This window comes from Scyliorhinus canicula, chromosome 11 (assembly GCF_902713615.1).
Source record: "Scyliorhinus canicula chromosome 11, sScyCan1.1, whole genome shotgun sequence".
In the NCBI taxonomy this organism is placed as follows: domain Eukaryota; kingdom Metazoa; phylum Chordata; class Chondrichthyes; order Carcharhiniformes; family Scyliorhinidae; genus Scyliorhinus; species Scyliorhinus canicula.
In genome coordinates, this window is record NC_052156.1 from 151,646,510 (window position 1) to 151,668,221 (window position 21,712).

The window sequence follows — 21,712 nt, forward strand, 5'->3', positions numbered from 1 at the left end:
TTTATAGTTGGCTCGTATCGATGGAGCAGGTTCCACTGGATGAGATTAAGAGGAGGGGGAGCTGGGCCAGGGGTTGGAGGACAGGGTCCGGGGGGGGGGGGGGCTGTGAGGTTCTACACCGAGTCAACTCCACTTCCTCGTGCGCTCGGCTCAGCCTGATTCAGTTCAAGGTGGTGCATGATGCACATCTGACCAGGATGAGTGGGTTCTTCCTGGAAGTAGATGGTATGTGTGAGCGGAGTTCTAGACATCCAGCACACTATACGCACATACACTGGTCTTGTTTTAAGCTTATGAGCCGTCACGCTGCACAATGTCAAACAATCTTTCCTCTTCCCTTCCCACAGAGCTGTACAGTTACACGGAAGAACCTGAATTTGCTGCTAACAGGGATTGCTTTGAAGAGGATTTTGCGATTCATGGTAATGGACAATCTTGAAGAACAGTGAGAGGGGTCGGTAAAAGCCTCAGCACGTTTTCTGAAGTTTGAGCAGGGTTTTGATGAAGCTGATATCCCAGATTTGGAGGGAGGAAGCTGAGCCCTGGAGATCAGCTGTAAACTAGTGATTCCCAAGCATTTTCTGCTATGACCCCATTTTAATACTTCACACTTGGTGCGACGCCAGAGTGAAAATTGGGGGTGCAGCGGTGGGTGAGGGAATCCTTTTGAACGGATGGAGTTCAAACAGCAGAGATGCAGGCAAGAAAATAACTAAGACACCAACCATTTTATGCACTTTGGTGTCAGCGATCATTCCCTCACCCACGGGCCCTGTGTTCCCCGCCCAGATTAGGCTATGCCCACAGGTTCTCTACCCTCTGAGTGAAGAGGTTCCTCCTCTTCTCAGTCCAATATGGCTGTCATCGTATTCTGAAACTGTGACTCTTCTTCCAGATTTCCAGCCGGGGGAATCAACACCATGCTGTGGTCTTTCCAGCCTGTCAGAATGTTATACCTTTCAATTAGATCCCCTCTCATTCTTCTAAATTCCAGTGAATACAGGCCCAATCAATGCCACTTTCCAAAACAGTGCGGCTGACATGTCTTCATTCTTTCGAGTGGATAGCACGGCTGCCTCATGACGCCAAGGACCCGGGTTCGATCCCGTCCCCGGGTCACTGTCCATGTGGAGTTTGTACATTCTCCCTGGTGGGGCCTCGCCCCCACAAACCCAAAGATGCGCAGGGTAGGTGGATTGGCCAAGCAAAATTGCCCCTTAATTTGAAAAAACGAATTGGGCACTTCAAATTTATATTTTGAAAAGTCTTCATTCTTCCTCCATCATGGTTTCCCTGCCGGTCAGGGCTCTCAACTGTGTCTGACCTCATTCCTGCAACTCTGCTCTCACCCCTTCCCCTCCCTCCCAGAACCAGGATAGGGTCCCCCTTGTCCTGATGTTTTAGCCCACCAGCCTCCGCATTCGATAAATTGCCCTCTGTCTGTTCCACCAACTCCAGCTTGATGTCACCACCAAACACTTATTCCCCTCACGCTCCGGTCAGCACTCTGCAGGGACCGTTCCCTCTGGGATACACTGGTCACTCCTCCATTACCCCCAACACCTCACCCTCTTCCCACAACACCTTCCCATGCAATCGTAGAAGGTGCAACACCTGCCCCTTCCTCCCTGCTCACCATCCAAGGGCCGAAACACTCTTTTCACGTGCACCTTCTTCAATCTGTTCTATTGCATTCGCTTCACCCAACGCGGTGTAGTCTACATTGGAGAGACTAAACGCAGACTGGGTAACCGTTTTGCAGAACACCTTCTCTTCGTCCACAGCAAATTCCAGACCTCCCTGTCGCCATTTCAACACCATCCTACTCTCACGTCCACATGTCCGTCCTTGGCCTGCTGCAGTATTCCAGTGAAACCCAACACAAACTGGAGGGACAGCACCTCATCTTCCGATTTAGGCACGTTACAGCCTTCCGGACTTAACATGAATTGAACAACTTCAGGCTGTGAAATCTCCTCCACCTTCAGCTCATTTTTATTTCTAGCAATTTCTTCCATCGATCTGTTTTCCCCTGACTATTGTTACCCCCCTCCCCCTTTTGTCAGTCTCCCCTATTGTTGGCCACCCCCCAGCCTCCCAGCAACAGTATAAATCTCACCCTATTTCCAGTGGGGTTGGATAGAGGGCCAGCAGTAGGGGAGATTGGCAAAGATATTGTGGACTGAAAGACAAAGGGAATGTAAATGGTGGTGATCAAGGCTAAGAAAGGTGCTGAGAGTGGCACATTCAGTAGGATTAGCTCTGACAGCAATATCAGTGCAGTGCTCCTAGCCCACATTGGTTCAATTGGCTGGTTTCTGTTGGTCTCGACATGTGGTAATAAACAAGCACAGACTGCAAGAGCCCAGTTAAAGCCAGGTGAATTAACATTTCCCTCCTGGCTGAGAAGAAAGAGACCACAGTGGCAGGTTCCAGTTAGGTAATAAATACGGCTTTCTTTTTTGCAGAGTAATATGTTCAACAGAGGTTTCTCTCTCGTTATTATTTTGTTTTTACTTTGCTTATAACGTGTCTCCAGTTCCGGCATGGGGGTCAAATTGTTCTCCGGGGAATGGATTGAATTGGGTTTAAAAACCAGCAGGGACCCAGAGAGCTTTGTTCAACCTGTTGCGTGTTGGGAGAGGTGAGGAACGTGAATGTTGGCATCAGTATAATTTAACACTTTTTGTCTCTCACAGGGAAGGGCAAGAAATGGGTTGAACTGGAAGAGGATGAACATAAATCCTACTTAATGAGGTTACTGGATGGATTGGAAGTAATAAGCAGGGAGAGGAGACTCAAATTTGCCAGAGCAATTCTTTACCTGGCCCAAGGTAATTAGCAAGTGACAATATAACTCCTTACTTTTCTGAACTGCCTTCCTCCATGGGCAGTGTTCTGTTATGTAAATCTAGTGGGGAAAGTTAAGCTAACAGAATGGATTCAATTAAAGTTAAAACGCAAACATATGCAGCCTTAGCTCTGCACAAGGATGTCTTATCATCCTAACTAGTCAACACTTCATATTGTTCGCATTCTTTTAATGAAAAAATGATTTAGTTCAACAAAGGGGCTTGTTTAGCTCACTCGGCTAAATCGCTGGCTTTTAAAGCAGGCCAGCAGCACGGTTCGATACCCGTACCAGCCTCCCCGGACAGGCGCCGGAATGTGGCGACTAGGGGCTTTTCACAGTAACTTCATTGAAGCCTACTCGTGACAATTAGCGATTTTAATTTTTTCATTTTTCAAATCTCTGAAATCAATGACAGGGAAGGTTCTCCATCCTTTTGCCGTGGGAGTGTCCCTTTAAGAAATGTTTTTGTCTGATCACATGGCTTCAATTATGTCATTCTGTGGGTGGAGCTGGGCTGTGGCTCTGAGTTTTTAAAAAAAATTTAGAGTACCCAATTATTTTTTCCAATTAAGGGGCAATTTAGCGAGGCCAATCCACCTATCCTGCACATATTTTGGGTTGTGGGGGTGAAACCCACGCAGACACGGGGAGAATGTGCAAACTCCACACGGACAGTGACCCAGGGCCGGGATTCGAACCCGGTTCCTCAGCGCCGTAGGCAGCAATGCTAACCATTGTGCCACCGTGCTGCCCCCTCTCTGAGAGTTTTTAATTTCGGTTTGAGTTTGGACTAGTTCTGAACTGCACAAACTGGTTGAAAGAAGTGCGTCTCTTCATTTGAACAACTGTTTCTAGACTGCTTGATAACTTAAAAAGAGATAATTGCTTTCTGGAATTTCCTGCTGTTTGAAAAGGAGAACAGAGTACCAATAACAAGTCTTATACCAGTAAGAATACCGTGTTCTGGGCCACACCTTTGAAAAGGGGTTTCAGGTTTTACTTGGATTTTGTTATTGAATTGGAACAGTTAAGGGGGGATTCATTAAGTGCTATACATAGATTACTGTAGCTATGTGACATCTTTACGTTTATAGTTGATTAAGTGTGTGTTTATAGAAATGTTAATTACATTTGTAGAATAAAGCTTGTTTTTTGATTAAAAGCGCCTAAGAACTGTTGAATAAAACCTGAAAGGCAGGCTCTTGTGCCCATCATGACCAAAATCAATAAACAGTTATAGGTCAGGTGAATTCCATTATATACTTTGGAGTTTTCTAAACACTGGCCTATAACAAATATTTGATCCCATTGTAGAAGTCAGTGAGTAGGGAGTACTCCCCAAAAGGCCCTGGCCAGAATCCTAATCATTAATCTCATTGCTGCCCATCACAGCTAGATTACTGTATCTCTGACAAAAGTGTCCTTCCTTGGTATAGCACAGGAGTGTCAATTTAGATCATGCACTGATGTCCTGCCTTGTGTTATGAGCCTACAATGTTCTGACATAAACTGAACCAAACTGCTGTTTAGGTGGCCAGTAATGATGAGGATTTTCTCCCCTGTAGAAGTGGAAACATATTGCCTTATGTGCGATCTATTTTTATGTGCCTACAGAGGGGAAGATTTCCTGGAAATAATTAACCGGCAATTACTTAATAGCCACTTACAAACTTCTTTATGAAATTATTCCAGTGGAGATTGTGCACCTCTCCCCCTTTTCACACCCAGGCACCCATCCACCACCTCCTTGTCGGCTAGTGAAGTGCCAGAGGAGATCAGTTGAAACAGTTTGGAACACCGTGAACACTGTTGCCAGTGGGCAGTTGGGACCATAACATAAAATGACTCGGTGTCAGAAAATGCCAATTTACTGCAGACAGTCCACTAGTGGTGTCAGATGTTTTCCTGAATTAGTGGCGGTGGATACTTGTCTGGTTTGCCAATGACTTGAAAACATTTTCACTGACTCTCGGCACTAGAATTACACAACTTTCCACCCCCACTGTGCTGGCATAACTTCATAATGAAGAGAAAACTGCACCTTCTTCCTGTGTTCCTGGTAAGCTGCAGACAGAGGTCCAGAAGGTGCCGCACTTGCAGGCCACCCACAAACTGTTGCCGTTAAGATACCTTGCAATAAAATTTGACGGCACTGCTCATGGTATGAACAAGCCACAGAGAAACCTAAAATAAAATTAGAGGACTCATTGCAATCATCTTCCCGACAAGAAGTAAAAAATAAAATGTATGGTTTTTCTTTTCCTCCTGCTTGCTGTACCTGACCCCTCGGTTTTGATGATCCCTATAGGTGTGTTTGAAGACTGCTACACGGAGACTGAAGTGGTGCATTGGGCCCGGCACAATGTCTTCCTTCTCTATGAAATGGGCATGTTTGGAGCATTGGTGGAGCTCCTCAATATGGAGGTCGAGTGAGTGAAGGAGGGGACTGGTTGCAGTGGTAATGGTCTGCCTGTGGATTACCTTTCCACATGAAGTACGATTAGATTTGTAGGCCCAGTGGAATTCAGCTGGGGCCCACTAAAACCACAGACTGGCACTCGAGCGGTAGACCTCCAGATGATAATTGTCTATCCCGAAAGGGAAATGTGAGGCTACAGATGGAATCTGCAAAGTGATGGCCACCAATATGATGGAGTCATTGAATACAGTGAGACGGGTGGGAGACCCAGGGTGGTGTTGACTCTGAATTAGCAACAAGACAACATGATACCTATTTTTAAGTAAAATGATAAAATAACTGCCGGCTCATTAATCTTTCATCAGTAACGGCACGGGAAGGCATGATAGCACAGTGCTTAGCACTATTGCTTCACAGCGCTTGGGTCCCAGGTTCGATTCCCGCTTGGGTCATTGTCTGAGCGGAATCTGCACGTTCTCCCCATGTCTCCGTGGGTTTCCTCCAGCTGCTCCGGTTTCCTCCCACAAGTCCCGAAAGACATGCTGTTAGGTAATTTGGACATTCTGAATTCTCCCTCTGTGTACGCGAACAGGTGCCGGAATGTGGTGACTAGGGGATTTTCACAGTAACTTCATTGCAGTGTTGATGTAAGACTTCTTGTGACAATAATAAAGATTATTATTATAACTGGCAAAGTAACGTAACTGAGCATTTTTGGAATCAAATTGGACCCCATTGTCCAGCTAATGGTAGCCAGGAATAACTCACCCTGCCTGACCTTTTGTTAAAGTAAGCGACATCCTACGTGGATGTTGAAAAGCTGAGCAATATATTATTCCTAGATACCAGGGAGGTTTTCATAAAAGTTCCACTCAAAAGTCTTGCGGTGAATAAGGATATGGCTGGAAGAGGGTGAAATAAGCAAGTGTCAATTAGGGACGTGATTTTGGGATAAGGAAAAGTACTAATCATATATCCTTGATTCTGGGGCCTGTACTGTTTCTGATTTACGTAAATTGTCCGGATTCATTAAACCATAGATCTGGTGAAACAGGGAAGTACAGATGCACCTGGACAACATTTGCAAATGTACAGAGCCAAGACAGGAATTTTAAACCTTTGTAAGGCCTAATAACTGGAAGAGACGTTTCCGGCAGGTAATGTTACTGGCTTGACTCGGGCAAAAAGATCTGTAGTGATAGTGGACTCAACAGTAATCGTATCCAATCACTCCAGAACAGCCATTAACAAGGGAAATTCGAAATTGGGCCCCGAGTTTATGTTTGATGCTCTGTGTGATGTTCAGGCCAGAATTCGAACAAGGTATTTAATTCCAGTTAGTCGGGCACAAGGAAAACGCTCAAGACCTTGAAACCATGCAGAGAAGGGCCATGGAGCTCATCCCTGGTGTCTGTGGATTGAGTCATGAGGAAAATTTGGAAAATCCCTCAGCTTTGATAATAGGTGATTGGCAAGGAGAGGAATCTTGAGGAACTGCACAAGATAGGAAGGTGACTCTAAAGGTTAACCCTGAGCACAGCTTCACATTAAACCAGGATCAAGGAGTCACAAATATAAGTTGCTGATAGACCTAATGATGTCAGGAAGCATTTGTCCAAAGGAGTGATCAACACCTAGACTGATCCCTGTATACCCTGTAGGGTTTATGACTGTCATCTTGCTAATGGAAGCTTACAGTTGGATGTAAATGTAACTCTCTTTAAATGCAGTCACAGCCAGGCGTGCAGCAGTTCCCTGAGAAAACCAGCCATCTCCCTGGCGGACAGCACTGAGCTGAGGTAAGAGGATTACACACCTGTTTCTTATTGCATTGGATCCACACAAGAAACGATAGCATGTGTCATAGAATACGCCCGATACTTTTTGAGTACCATGGAGGCATGTTTCAGCTATTGCCCACGCCTGTTCCTAATCCCGGATCCATCTCCTGTCCAGGAGGCACTGGCTCACATTGTGCTGGCAGTCACCATCTGGTACCTTTCCCAAATCCACTTCTGACAGGTGTGCCCTTGGAACATGAGTGGTGCCAGGCTGTTTGATCCAGCTAGGCATAATCCAGACATCCGCACGTGCCCAGAATCCTGCAGGAATGGGTGGACAGCAATCGAACAATGGGCAAGTGGTTGCTGACTCCATTTCCTTTTTCTTCCTCTAAAGACAGATGTTTGAGGTCAGTTTTTGTGGCATTTCCGCTAACTGACCGGGGTCAAACACCCTGCTCCGGCTGACGCAGTCTGACTGCTGTACTTGTATACTGATTGATATGACCCAATAAAGGAAGAGCTTTCAAAGAACAACGAAAAGTACAGCACAGGAACAGGCCCTTCGGCCCTCCATCCTGCATTTGCCTGCTGGCTATCGAGAGAAGGTTTCCTCCCCAGCCATCTCCGTTAGTACTCTGCCATTTGGTGTTTGTATGACTCCAGTTTTACCAAACCCTGACTTTTGTGCGTGGCTGACATTTTAGGGTGCTGCTCAATATTATGTACCTGATGGTGGAGATCATGCGCCGAGAGGGGGAAGATGACAGACCAGAGTGGAGTTTAGTGAGAGATGGATTCCGTACTGAACTAAGTGAGTACGGTTGCTAACCTTCCTGGTGAGAATTGATCAACTAACACCAAGTGACTCGCCATTTTTTATATAGACAGACATGCATTTTGTTTTATTTTATCAGATGTGGCTGATGTGACCCTCTGGGCTTGTGCGCAGTCAATTCCAGCCCCACATGACCAGGAGTCGCAACACAATTGGAATTAATAAATAATTCTTGGAAATACACCCAAAGTCTTTGGCCCTTAGCTGCCCTATAATTACAGTCAACAGTTTGTAAATTGAAACAAATTGCTATTTATTTATTTATTTTTTAAAATATTTTTATTCTCCTTTTTCACATTTTCTCCCGAATTTACACCCACCAACAATAAACAATAATCAGCAACAGATATGTCAATCCCCATAACAATAACAACGACCCCATCCTCCCACCAAACCCCAAACATCAGCCCGCATGTTTACATAAACAAATGACAAAAAGGAATCAGGGATTACCCATAGTCACCCTTAATACACACAGCCCCCCTCCCCCCCCCCCCCCCAACTAATGTTCGATGTTATCCAGTTCTTGAAAGTGCATAATGAATAATGCCCATGACTTGTAGAACCCCTCCGTCCTTCCCCTCAGTTCAAACTTAACCTTCTCAAGGGTCAAGTATTCCAACAGGTCCCCTCGCCACGCCAGGGCACAGGGTGGAGAGGCTGCTCTCCATCCCAGCAGGATCCGCCTTCGGGCGATCAACGAGGCGAAGGCTACAATATCTGCCTCCGCACAAGTTTCCAACCCTGGCTGGTCCGACACCCCGAATATGGCCTCCCGGGGACCCGGGTCCAGTTTCACATGCACCACCTTGGAAATTACCCTAAACACCTCCTTCCAATACTCCTCTAGCTTTGGACAGGACCAAAACATATGAATGTGAGTAGCCCCCCCCCCCCCCCCCCCCCCCCCCCCCCCCCCCCCCCCGCCCCCCCAAACGCTCACACACATCTTCTACTCCTTCAAAGAATTGGCTCATCCTCGCCCCCGTGAGATGTGCTCTGTATACCACCTTCAGCTGTATCAGCCCCAACCTCGCACATGAGGTGGAGGCATTTACTCTCCGGAGCACCTCACACCAGACCCCCTCCTCTGTAACCTCTCCCAATTCTTCCTCCACTTTGGTTTGATCCCTTCCAGTGGTGCCTTATCCTCTTCCAAAATAGCTCCATACACCGCTGACACTACCCCCTTCTCCAATCCCCTTGTCATCAGCACCTCCTCCAGCAACAGTGTCACTAGCAAGGCCAACATTTGGTGCCCATCCCCAATTGCTCTTGAAAAGGTTGAGGTGAGCCACCTTCTTGAGCTACTGCAGTCCATCTGATGCAGGTACACCCACGGTGCTGGTAGGGTGGTTGCTCCTGCTACTCCTGTCAGGGGCTGGTTTAGCACAGTGGACTAAACAGCTGGCTTGTAATGCAGAACAAGGCAGCAGCGCGAGTTCAATTCCCGTACCGGCCTCCGCGAACAGGCACCGGAATGTGGCGACTAGGGGCTTTTCACAGTAACTTCACTGAAGCCTACTTCTTGGGGCAGCACGGTAGCACAAGTGGGTAGCACTGTGGCTTCACAGCACCAAGGGTCCAGGTTCGATTCCCCGCTGGGTCCCCATGTCTGTGTGGGTTTCCTCCGGGTGCTCCAGTTTCCTCCCACAGTCCAAAGAAGTGCAGGTGTGGTGGATTGGCCGTGCTAAATTGCCCCTTAGTGACCAAAAATATTAGGAGAGGTTATTGGGCTCCGGGGATACGGTGGAAATGAGGGCTTAAGTGGGTCGGTGCAGACTCAATGGGCCGAATGGCTTCCTTCTGCACTGTATGTTCTATGTACTTGTGACAATCAGCGATTATTATTATATAATCATGGGAAGATGCATCTGCGACAGGGACATTGTTGAGGATAAGGTCTAGTATGTTTTTCCCTCTCTTTGGTTTTTTCACAACCTGCTGAGAACCCGAGTCTATGTTCTTCAGGACCTGCCCAGCTTGGTTAGTAGTGGTGCTATTAAGATATTGTTGGTGATGGATATTGAAGTCCCCCACTTCAAGTACATTTTGTGCTCTTCCTATCCTCAAGTGGCGTTCAACGTTTGAGGAGTGCGGCTTCATCAGTCGAGGGAAGGTGATAATCAGCATGATGTTTCCATGCCCTTGTTTGTCCTGATGCCACAAGACTTCATAGAGTCCAGAGTCAATGTTGGGGACTCCCCAGGTAACTCCATCCTGACTGTATACCACAGCCTCTGCTGAGTCCGTACCAGGAACAGTAATGGTGACGGCAGGGACACAGTCAGTCAGGACACAGTCAGTCAGTCAGGACACAGTCAGTCAGTCAGGACACAGTCAGTCAGTCAGGACACAGTCAGTCAGTCGGGACACAGTCAGTCAGTCGGGACACTGCCTGTCAGTCAGTCGGGACACTGCCTGTCAGTCAGTCGGGACACTGCCTGTCAGTCAGTCGGGACACTGCCTGTCAGTCAGTCGGGACACTGCCTGTCAGTCAGTCGGGACACTGCCTGTCAGTCAGTCGGGACACTGCCTGTCAGTCAGTCGGGACACTGCCTGTCAGTCAGTCGGGACACTGCCTGTCAGTCAGTCGGGACACTGCCTGTCAGTCAGTCGGGACACTGCCTGTCAGTCAGTCGGGACACTGCCTGTCAGTCAGTCGGGACACTGCCTGTCAGTCAGTCGGGACACTGCCTGTCAGTCAGTCGGGACACTGCCTGTCAGTCAGTCGGGACACTGCCTGTCAGTCAGTCGGGACACTGCCTGTCAGTCAGTCGGGACACTGCCTGTCAGTCAGTCGGGACACTGCCTGTCAGTCAGTCGGGACACTGCCTGTCAGTCAGTCGGGACACTGCCTGTCAGTCAGTCGGGACACTGCCTGTCAGTCAGTCGGGACACTGCCTGTCAGTCAGTCGGGACACTGCCTGTCAGTCAGTCGGGACACTGCCTGTCAGTCAGTCGGGACACTGCCTGTCAGTCAGTCGGGACACTGCCTGTCAGTCAGTCGGGACACTGCCTGTCAGTCAGTCGGGACACTGCCTGTCAGTCAGTCGGGACACTGCCTGTCAGTCAGTCGGGACACTGCCTGTCAGTCAGTCGGGACACTGCCTGTCAGTCAGTCGGGACACTGCCTGTCAGTCAGTCGGGACACTGCCTGTCAGTCAGTCGGGACACTGCCTGTCAGGTATCATTATACCAGGTTGTTGCTGGTTGGCAGGTCTGTGGGATAGTTCTCCCAATTTTACACAAGCGAAGGTGAACATTACAGGGTCAACAGCACTCAATGTGCCTTTGTCATTTTCAACAAAGTCGATGGTAGTTGATCCATCAGGTTTTATTCCTTTTTGACTTTGCTAAAGTGATTTGGTATAACTGGTTGCTAGGCTTTTTCAGAGGTCAGTCTAGGGTCAGCCATATTACTGTTTGTCTGGAGTTACATATAGGCCAAACCAGAAACGGACAGCAGATTTCCTTCTCTAAAGGACATTGGTCAACCAAAGGCCATTCATGGCACCATTATTTATTTTTAAAATTTAGAGTACCCAATTCATTTTTTCCAATTAAGGGGCAATTTAGTGTGGCCAACCCACCTAGCCTGCACAACTTTGGGTTGTGGGGGTGAAACCCACGCAAACACTGGGAGAATGTGCAAACCCCACACGGACAGTGACCCAGAGCCGGGATCGAACCTGTGACCTCCGCGCCGTGAGGCAGCAGGGCTAACCACTGCGCCACCATGCTGCTCCCAATGGCGCCATTACTGAGACTAACTGTCAATTCCAGGTTTTAAATTCCACAGCTGCTTTGGTGGGGTTTGAACCTGAGTCCCCAGAGCAATAGTCTGGGCCTCTGGATTGCTGGTTCACTGATATCACCACTATGGTGCCAGCTCCTATACAATGATGTTCAGACTTCAGGGGCTGGATTCTCCTGTACCCGGCGGGGCGGGGGATCCCGATTGGACGGAGTGGTGTGAACCACTCTGGCGTCGGGCTGCCCCAAAGGTGCGGAATCCTCCGCATCTTCAGGGGCTGGGCCCGCCACGGAGGGGTTGGCGCCCCGCCGGTCGGCGAGGTAGGGGCCTGGCGCCATGCCAACCAGCGCCGAAGGGTCTCCACCGACCGGCGCGAGTTGGCGCATACACGGGAGTGCCAGCGCGTGGTGGCATCATCCCCGCGCATGCGCACATGGAGTCACTTCCACACCGGGAATGGCGGAGGACCACAGCCTCCGTTGCGGAAGGAATAGAGTGCCCCCATGGCACAGGCCTGCCCGTGGATCGGTGGGCCCCGACCGCGGGCCAGGCCACCGTGGGGGCACCTCCCGGGACCAGATCCCCCAAAGAACCACGGAGCCCGACCGTGCTGCCAGGTCTTGCCGGTAAGGGACCAACTCCAATTTACACCGGCGGGACCGGCATAGAACAGGCGGGACTTCGGCCCATTGCGGGCCGGAGAATTCGGGCAGCCCCGGCGCCCATTGAGTCGCGCCGGACCCCGCCATTCTCCCAGGCGGGCGGCGCAACTCACGGCGGGCCGGTTTTTGGGGGGGGCGAGAGAATTGGGAGGACGGCGGGGGCGGGATTCACGCCGACCCCCAGCGATTCTCCCACCTGGCGGGGGGTCGGAGAATCCCGCCCCAGGAATGAAGTACTTTTGAAGTGCAGTGTTAGCAATTAGAGATTGTATTATGGGTATTAAGAAGTTTAAGTTTAATTTATACTCTTTATTTGTCGGTTAAAAAAGCAAAACTTGGGCCTAGTTTCATTTTACTGTGGAGACAGGCCTGGAATCTAGCATGGCCAATTCACCTACCCTGCACATCTTTTTGTGTTGTGGGGGCGAGACACAAGCAGACAAGGGGAGAATGCGCAAACTCCACACGGACAGTGACCCTGGGCCGGGATCGAACCCGAGTCCTCAGCGCCATGGGACAGCAGTGCTAACCACTGTGCCGCCCCACATTTATTCACAGTTGATGTAACTTTAACGTTTTCCCTGAGATCTAGAAATGACTGCCAATGTGCAGCGGGTCAGTCAGCAGCGATTACAGAGGGCAGCTTATTGATGACCTGGATGTAGACCCTTCATCTGACCCCTTGGGAGTTCTGACGAAGGGGTATGCATCTAAATCATCAATGTCCAACATTTCACTGCATATGGGTGCTGACTATACATCTCTGTTTCCAACATTTCGTTTTTACTTTAATTTCAAATTTCCAGTATTCGCTGTTTGTCTTGATGTTTTCCCAGGCACCGTGGCTGGTTGGGATGAGGGGAGGAGTGGAGGAAAGAAATAGAGAGACGAGAAACTGTGTTAACTGGTTAAAAATAAATGTAAGGTGCCCACTACGGGGATTTAGTCCAGTTTCACCAATTATAAAACAAGTAATGTCCTGGATTTTATATCTGATAAAAGTTGTATTCTCTAAGGTATTGACCCAGAAAATTGTATACAGAATTTGGGAAGACATAACCAGGACACGGTGTTGAGACCAAAACTAGCACCTGTGCATCATATCTAATAAATCTAACGAGGAATTGAGTAAAAATGTCTTTGCTGAGTGTTTAAGAATGCAGAACTCGTTAGGTGTAAACCAATTGATTTTAATTTTATGCAGGAGAAGGGCATTAATTGGGGTTTCACTTGAGCACATGGGGAAGGTGGTGTGTCACTGGACTAGTAATCCAGAGACCCAGTATAATGGCAGATGGTGAAATTTCAATTAGTAATCTGGAATTGAAAGTTTAACGATAACCATTGTTGACATTGTTCACTAATGTCCTTTAAGCGGCGGGGGGGGGGGAGAGAATCTGACCTACATGTGACTCCTGATCTACGGGAATGTGATTGACTCCTAAATGCCCTCTGAAATGACCCAGCAAGTCCCTGAGTTCAAGGGCAATTTGGGATTGACGACAAAGACTGGCCCAGCCAGCAATGCCCACATCCCAATAAATCAGGAGGAAATAACATTGTCAAGAGACACTTACTGAAACTGTGGTGTTGTTGAGTTAGGAGAGGTATGCTTGTTATGTTCCACTCTGTAAATAAATGTAAAGGTTGCAGTAAAAGATTGGCTTCCAGTACTTTCCTTCAGCAACTTGCTTTCCAGAATTGAGCAGAGCTCATTACCGCATTGAAGTAAAGAGCACCGATATTTGTAAGGAGAAGCTAAATAAGTTATTGTCACAAGTAAGCTTACATTAATACTGCAATGAAGTTACTTTGAAAAGCCCCTAGTCGCCACATTCCGTCACCTGTTTGGGTACACAGAGGGAGAATTCAGAATGTCCAATTCACCTAACAGCACGTCTTTCGGGACGTGTGGGAGGAAACCGGAGCACCCGTAGAAAACCCATGGAGGAACTGAATCGAGGAATTGACAGATATGCTGATGGGGAGTCGGAGGAGGTTCATGTGATGCATGAATCTGTTTGACCACTTAGTCTGTCTCTGTGCTGTAAATGCTCCAATGTCGCTTTAAATGTGTTCCTGTGAATCATTAGCTTTAAAAATTTTAATTTTACAACTGTGGTGTGATTTTGTTGTTAAGAAGTACAGTTGGTTCTTGTGTCCCTGGGTTAGGGATGGCAAAGGTCAGCTAATGTCTTGCCCCGATTGCTATCCAGTGACCTCGGCTGATCATCAAGTTAGGGTGGGAGTCTGGCTTGTCTGTGATGCACCCTGACATTGAATAGCTTGTTGCTGGGCTCGCACGCAGGAAGATTGACCACTTCTGAATGCTGGAATTTAAAAAAATAAATAATTTAGAGAACCCAATCATTTTTTTTCCAATTAAGGGGCAGTTTAGTGTGGCCAATCCCCCTAAACTGCACATCTTTGGGTTGTGGGGGTGAAACCCATGCAAACATGGGGAGAATATTCAAGCTCCACACGGACAGTGAACTGGGGCTGGGATTGAACCCGGGTCCCCAGCACCGAAGGCAGCAGCGCTAACCACTGCGCCACCGTGCTGCCAATGAATGCTGGAAGTTAACTGACATGCTCAGAACTGAAGCACAGCATGATTAAGACTTGGTGTTGATTGGCAAGCTATTCGACTGCAGAATTCTTGTCAGCTGAGTCCTGCCATGTCCTCATTGTGATCCACTCTTCCAGCAGGCATCCCGGGGTGCTGAGACGATATTTCCCTCTACCCTACCCCACACCAGGCCATTTCCATGGCTGCCTAGTCCAAGTTAGGCCGCTGGTTTGTAAAAAGGTTTGAAGGTACCTTCCATCGCTGCTGTTGCTTCTTGCCGATCGCGCAGGATAGAACCAAATATTTAGGATGATTCCGGTGTGAATTTAAACGGGATTCACTCCCTCTGTCCTTCTGAAATACCCCCCCCCCCCCCCCCCCCCCCCCCCCCATCCACCCCCAGACCCACTGTCTTGTGAATTTGCAGATAATCCAGAGGTTTGTTACAGTTATATGAATGGAGTTTGTAATTAAAATGGATTTAGCCCTAGCTGGCTCAGACGGTTTCTCAGAGCGTTCACGTGATAGGTTAAGTGTATCTTGTGTTGATGAATTGTATCATGTTTCTTAGGTTCCTTGGTGTATAATGGTGAGCCCTTTGCAGTTCTTCTCTTCTCCCTGGTTAATAAATACTGTAATGGGCACATTCCACATTGCCCCATTAAGAAGGTCTTGCTGCTGCTTTGGAAAACAATTCTGGTAGGTTTTCGTGCTCTTTCCATTGTGCTTTCTGTTTATTCAGATTTGTTCCATCTCTGGATAAGGCAAGGCCAGCATTTAAAGTCTATCCTTCGTTGCTCTTGAGAAAGTGGTAATGAGCTGCCTTGAGCCACTGCAGTGTGCGTGGTGCACTCAGTCAGTGAGGCGGTTCCGGGATTTTCGTCCAGCGACAGTGAAGGAAGAACCCGATTGTGTGTCCAAGTCAAGATGCAGCACGACTTGGGAAACTTGCAGGGCGGTGGTGTTCCCAGGGAGTGCCTTTGTCATTTTAGGTGGTAAGGTGACAGGTTTGAGAGCAGCTGAGCAACTCTTAAGGAGTTGCTGCGGTGTGTCCTATAGATGGTGCATGCTACAGACGAGTATTCTCCCCGACATCTCCATTCCCCCACCCAGTTGACTCCCCTCCCCTTTGCCTCGGGTGATGCCCCTTGCTGGAAGATGGGGTGTCTCAGCCCCACCAGCCCTCTGTTCTCTGCGGTTCAGACAGACACTTGCCTGTGGAGCGCTTTATTTTTTTTTTATATAAATTTACAATACCCAATTCTTTTTTTTCCAATTAAGGGGCAATTTAGCCTGGCCAATTCACCTACCCTGCAGATCTTTGGGTTGTGGGGGTGAGACCTACGCAGACACGGGGAGAATGTGCAAACTCCCCGTGGAGAGCCTTCTAACCAAATCTAACCCTGGTCTTATTCTTGTCCGAAATCCGTTTGCAAGGACCTCCCATCAGGTTAACTGTCAGGAATGGGAACCATGGCTGATTTTTCCTACCCTCACAGGGGCCCTGAGGCCAATGTCCATCACCACCTCCAGCCCTGTCGAGATTGGCTAACAGCACAGACTGGTGTCTCTAATCTGGAATCCCGCGTGTGAAGGGAGTGAAGGTGCTCCTTTAAATCCCTGGCTGGTCCCTCCCCGCCCTCCCTGAATCTACATGCACCCTCTACACTGGGTCACTCATTGATTTCTCACTCCATCAGTTAGTGGCTGGCTGTTTCTGCCCTCCACACCTCCCTCACTATTTCTCTTTTCATTGCCTTCAAAAACCCTCTCTCCTTCGGTGTTCCTTTGATATGTCGATCGTAACTGACCAGATAGGACTCTGAATCTAACCTATTCCATCTGCCATCAACAATCCAGACCATGCACCTCTCTCTCCCTCAGTGGCCATGTAGGATGTGCAAAGGGAGATCTTGTGGGGGCAGAAAAATGGTCACAGATGAATTGTACCTTTTAATATAAAGTTTGTACATACTAAGAGCAAGTGTGTTAATGATTCAGTTCCAGGTATTAATGTAACTCTTCATGGTGACGTAGATGAATAAACCAAACACTTGTATCTGCGGGTTACAACCAGTAAAAAAAAAATGTTGTGCTTCTTTACAGCCCTTCAAACCTGTGCTAGCCCTTTGGCAGAGCTATTCGATTAGTCCCACTCCCTCCTGATTTTTCCCTATAACCCTGTGGACTTTTTTTTTTCTTCCAAATTTTTATTCATTTCCCTTTTGAAAGTTCCTTATTGAATCTGCTGCCTTCACCCTTTCAGACAAGTTTTTTTTTTTAGAACCTGCTCCCTAAAAATGCATTCCTCCTCATCACCTCTCTGGTGCTTTTTGACAATTAACTGAAATCTGTGTCCGCTGGTTGGCAACCCTCCCACGGGTGAAAATAATGCAATCTCGCTTTGGTCCGACCCCATGATACTTTCAAACACCCCTAACATTTCATCCCCTAATCACCTCTGTTCTAAGGAGATCAATCCCAGCAACTCAAGTCTCTCCCTCTCTTATCCCTGGTATCATTCTAGTAAATCTCCTGCATTCGCACCAAAATCTTCGTATCGTTCTCTGCTTTGTGATTGTTGCATTTACCATTCGCTTCCTCGGTGCTCCAGTTGCACCTGACACCATTGAATGTGTGGGGTCATTTGGTTAACCGTTTCCATTTGTTCCCAGTTCTGTTTCGGAGGCTTTGAAAAACTTCAGGAGCTGAAGGTGGAAAAGCGGGCGAAGCTGGGTCTCCCTCCGCTGTTGGAGAACAGTATCCAGGTGATGCGGACTTTGCGAGCCACCTCTCCACCAGCATCTGCCATGGACATCCTGGAGCAGCAGCAGAAGAGAGGTCGCAGGGGCAGGAGGGTAAGATCATCTTCAGAGCCACTGATCCCCTTCTGTTCTTATCGGGGAACCACGAGGAGGCCATTCAGCTCCTTCAAGCCAGTGTGGTCCATTCAGTTAGATTACAGCTGATCAATATCTTAACTCCATTTGCCTGTCTTGGGCCCATGTCGATCGCACTCAGTTTGGAAAGAAAGGTCGGGGGAATGAACTAACGGATGAGCTTGGGGTGGGTGGGACACCTACAGTGATGGTGGATGTGGGGGCGGGGGCGATGGTCAGCTGGGGAATGTTAACCATCTGGTCTGACTGGCAGGTTCTGGTGAAACAGGACAGCCTGGACATCTACTGTGAGAGGGATGAGACTCGGGAAGAAGAAGACGAGGCAGATGATGGAGACGGTGGGATTGAGGGAGAAGTGGACCCACTGGAGAGAGAGGCACTGATTCAGGAGCTGCCTCCCCCTGGACTGGTGCCAGAGAGATGGTTATTCCCTCGCTGCCTGCCCTGGGCTACCAAAGTCAGGTGTGTTTAATGACAGTTAGTTATTGACAGCATATATCAGACTTTTCCTTAAAAAAAAATTTTTGTCTGGTTATGTATCTTTTCTGTGAAGAACATTCATCTTTACCCTTCCCTACCCAGCCCCCTCCTCACTGGTCGGTAGTTCCCTGGAGGACATGTCCCACAGCAACAAGGGCTGATCACTGGTTCCTGGTCATCACAGACCATTTAACTGGCTGAGCACCACAGTATTCCAGGGGATCATCCCACATCCGTCACTTTCCCCCTCGTCCCCAGGTGACCACACCCTAACCTCCCCAATACCCTGAAGATTTGTTTCCATAGGAATGTGTTTGTACATTCTCAACTTAAAGTCTCATCGGGCAGCACGGTGGCACAGTGGTTAGCCCTGATGCCTCACGGCGCCAGGGTCCCAGGTTCGACCCCGGCTCTGGGTCACTGTCTGTGTGGAGTTTGCACATTCTCCCCGTGTCTGCATGGGTTTTACCCCCACAACCCAAAGATGTGCAGGGTAGGTTGATTGGCCACGCTAAATTGCCCCTTAATTGGAAAAAATTAATTGGGTACTCTAAATTTAAAAAAAAAACTTAAAGTCTCATCACCTCCAATGTGAATGTAACTCTCAGTTCTGTTTACTCACTTCTGCAGAGAGAAGGACATTGAAGAGTTTCTGGAAGTCAGTAGGTGCAAGTTCATTGGATTCACTCTGGGAAAGTGAGTGAGAAAGTGGCGTTGCGTGTCTGTGTGCGGATTTTATGTATACCTGGTGTTCAATGTATATATGTGATGTTCTATATATTGGGGGCTGGATTCTCCGATTCTGGGCCTATGTCCCCGTGCCGGCGTAGCAACGGTGGCGTTTTACGCCAAAACAAATAGCGCAAAACGGCCAGCGATTCCCAGTTCTGCTGGGGTTTAGTATTCTGGCAGCATAGAGCACCCGGCTCTAGCTGCTGATGTGCACCAGAGAATTGCCGGGTCTGTGGCCGCGCATGCGCACAGAGGCGGCATGCAACGGACGCACCGTGCTACATGGCGAAGGCCGCTTGCCGTCCCAACCCGCGAAATAGTCCCACCCTTCGGTCGGCAGGCGCGCCCCTGACCATCCCCCCCATCCCCCTCCTCCCACAGTGCCCCCAATCCCGAATAATGTCTCCCCCTGCCCGCGGATGGGCCCTCCCCTGACTCTGGCGGTGCTGGATTGAGTCCGCAGCCACCATGCCAAGATCCCGACTGATGAGACCACACGTGTCCCACGCCGTTCAGAACTCGGCCAGTCGGGGGCGCAACATCGGGGAACGGGCCTCAGACAATGTCCTGAGGCCGTCGATACGGGCTCCGAGCGTATGTCGCTTTGGAGGGGGCGGAGCATTGGGGGCAGAGCATTGTGAAAGCGCCGACCCCGATTTGGTCGGAATAGGTATTCTCCGGCCTATCGCCGAATGTGATTTTGCCGTCGGCGACCGAATAATCCCACCCTGGGTTTGTGTACCTGTGAATTATACATATCTATGTGTCCGTCTGTCTGTCTGTCCGTCAACACAGCAGTGACGATGGGGCCGACTGCAAATGTGAGTTGACACCTGCTCCTGGCCTGTCCATCACCGGGAGAGTTGGGGGGTGGGGGGGGGGGGTTCCTGGCCTGTCCGTCACCGGGAGAGTTTTGGTGGTGGGGGGGGTTCCTGCCTCCTGGCCTGTCTGTCACAGGGGGATGGGGGGGAGGTTCCTGGTTCCTGCCTCCTGGCCTCACCGTCACTGGGGTGGGGGTCCTGGCCTGTCTGTTACCGGGGGGGGGGGTGGTGGTGGGTGATTCCCTGGTTCCTGCCTCCTGACCTGTCTACCACTGGGGGGGGGGGGGGGGTGGGGGGTCCTGCCTCCTGGCCTGACCGTCACTGAGGGGGGGGGGGGGGGGTTCCCTGGTTCCTGCCTCCTGGCCTGCCCGTCACTGTGGGGGGGGGGTGGGGGAGAGGAGTTCCTACCTCCTGTTCTGTCCATCATTGATATAATGCTTTGGACACAAGCCCAAGAGAGATGACCGAATACTGCTGGTAGTTAGTTCAGCAGATTGTCAGGCTGGGATCAACAACAGTACACCAGAAGTGATAAGATTCTAAAATGGGTAGGGAATGCAGGGATCAGTGGCTGCAGATGCATAGGGAATGCAGACAGAAAAAGACCATTAAAAATAGCAACTGGGTCCCTGTCTTTTGTGTAAAAGGCCGCTGAACACAAAGGCAATTGAAGTAGCACTTGTTTGTACAAGACATGGGTTCTGGAGACTCCATGATAGGGAGGATATTAGAACCGTGGAAAGGGACTGGGGCTGGTTTAGCACAGTGGGCTAAATAGCTGGCTTGTAATGCAGAACAAGGCAGCAGCACAGTACCAGTACCAACCTCCCCGAGCAGGTGCCGGAATGTGGCGACTAGGGGTTTTCACAGTAACATCACTGAAGCCTACTCGTGACAATAAGCGATTATTATTTTATTTTTATTATTATTATTATTAAGATACTTTAAAAATAAATCCGGAAGGAGGGGAGGACATAGTAACAAAGAAAGGACTATTAAATTGAGTGTATTTTTAAACTGGAACGGAGAAGATTAGTGATTCAAACTGAGCTTTTCTTAGCTTTATAAAGGCAGACTTTACAAAGGTAGACAATGAGATTGATTACTCTGCTTTGAAAGCTGATTACAGGGAGGTACAGGCTGTGGATCAGCAGGAACGGAACGATGGGAAAGTTAGCAGAACGTCGTTCCCCAGATATTAAAAAATGTAAAATTGGATTTTATTGGAATAGAAACTCGAGCGAAAAGAGCATTCATGTGTGAGATGGGCCAAATGGCCTGTTTCTTTCAGTGGTTGTGATTCTCCCCTGTGCCTGCTCTCTCTTTGACCGACCAAATGATTGTTTAAAATATTCTTCCGCTTTGTTTTCAGTGACACTGAAACCCTGGTGGGTTTGCCCAGACCCATCCACAATAGTGTGAAAACCCTGAAACAGGTAGGAGAGTTAAACACTGAGTATAATTCTTTTGAATCACACAGAATTTTTATTTCTTTTTGAAAAAGCAGGCACAAGCAAATATTTTGGAGAAACAAAAACATAAAATGCTGTCTTCAAAAGAAAAACATGCGGCAGACAAGGAAGAGGGTGTGTGTGTGTGTGTGGGGGGGGGGGGGGGGGGGGGGTTGCGTAGAAGTGCGGGAGGGTGGTGTGGAAGTTGGGGGTGGGGTGTGTCTTGCTTTGCTCTAGGTGTAGCATAAGCGGCTTCCTTGTGGTGCACTTGACAAAGGAAGGTTCAGATGTGGAGATAACTTCAACACGTTTATTAAACTATTTACACTTCTATTACTCGGGTTCGACACTATTGTTAATCCTTCTATAGCTACCCAGTCTGCTACAATCCACGTGGTGGGAGTGATATTGAATCAACCCTGTGTCTCTACTCACTGACTGTCTCCAC

The 21,712-nt window shown here is 48.7% G+C and overlaps 1 protein-coding gene across 1 annotated transcript in view; it reads left to right on the forward strand.

Moving 5' to 3' along the window:
• Window positions 1–21,712, forward strand: part of LOC119973511 (striatin-interacting protein 2-like) — a 52,172-nt gene that overhangs the window by 6,492 nt on the left and 23,968 nt on the right. The window contains exons 3-12 of the mRNA XM_038811767.1: window positions 348–422; window positions 2,700–2,834; window positions 5,163–5,283; window positions 7,004–7,072; window positions 7,762–7,868; window positions 15,452–15,579; window positions 17,556–17,738; window positions 18,034–18,242; window positions 18,891–18,956; window positions 21,186–21,249. Coding sequence (XP_038667695.1) covers window positions 348–422; window positions 2,700–2,834; window positions 5,163–5,283; window positions 7,004–7,072; window positions 7,762–7,868; window positions 15,452–15,579; window positions 17,556–17,738; window positions 18,034–18,242; window positions 18,891–18,956; window positions 21,186–21,249 — 1,157 coding nt within the window. The remainder of the gene's footprint in view (window positions 1–347; window positions 423–2,699; window positions 2,835–5,162; window positions 5,284–7,003; window positions 7,073–7,761; window positions 7,869–15,451; window positions 15,580–17,555; window positions 17,739–18,033; window positions 18,243–18,890; window positions 18,957–21,185; window positions 21,250–21,712) is intronic.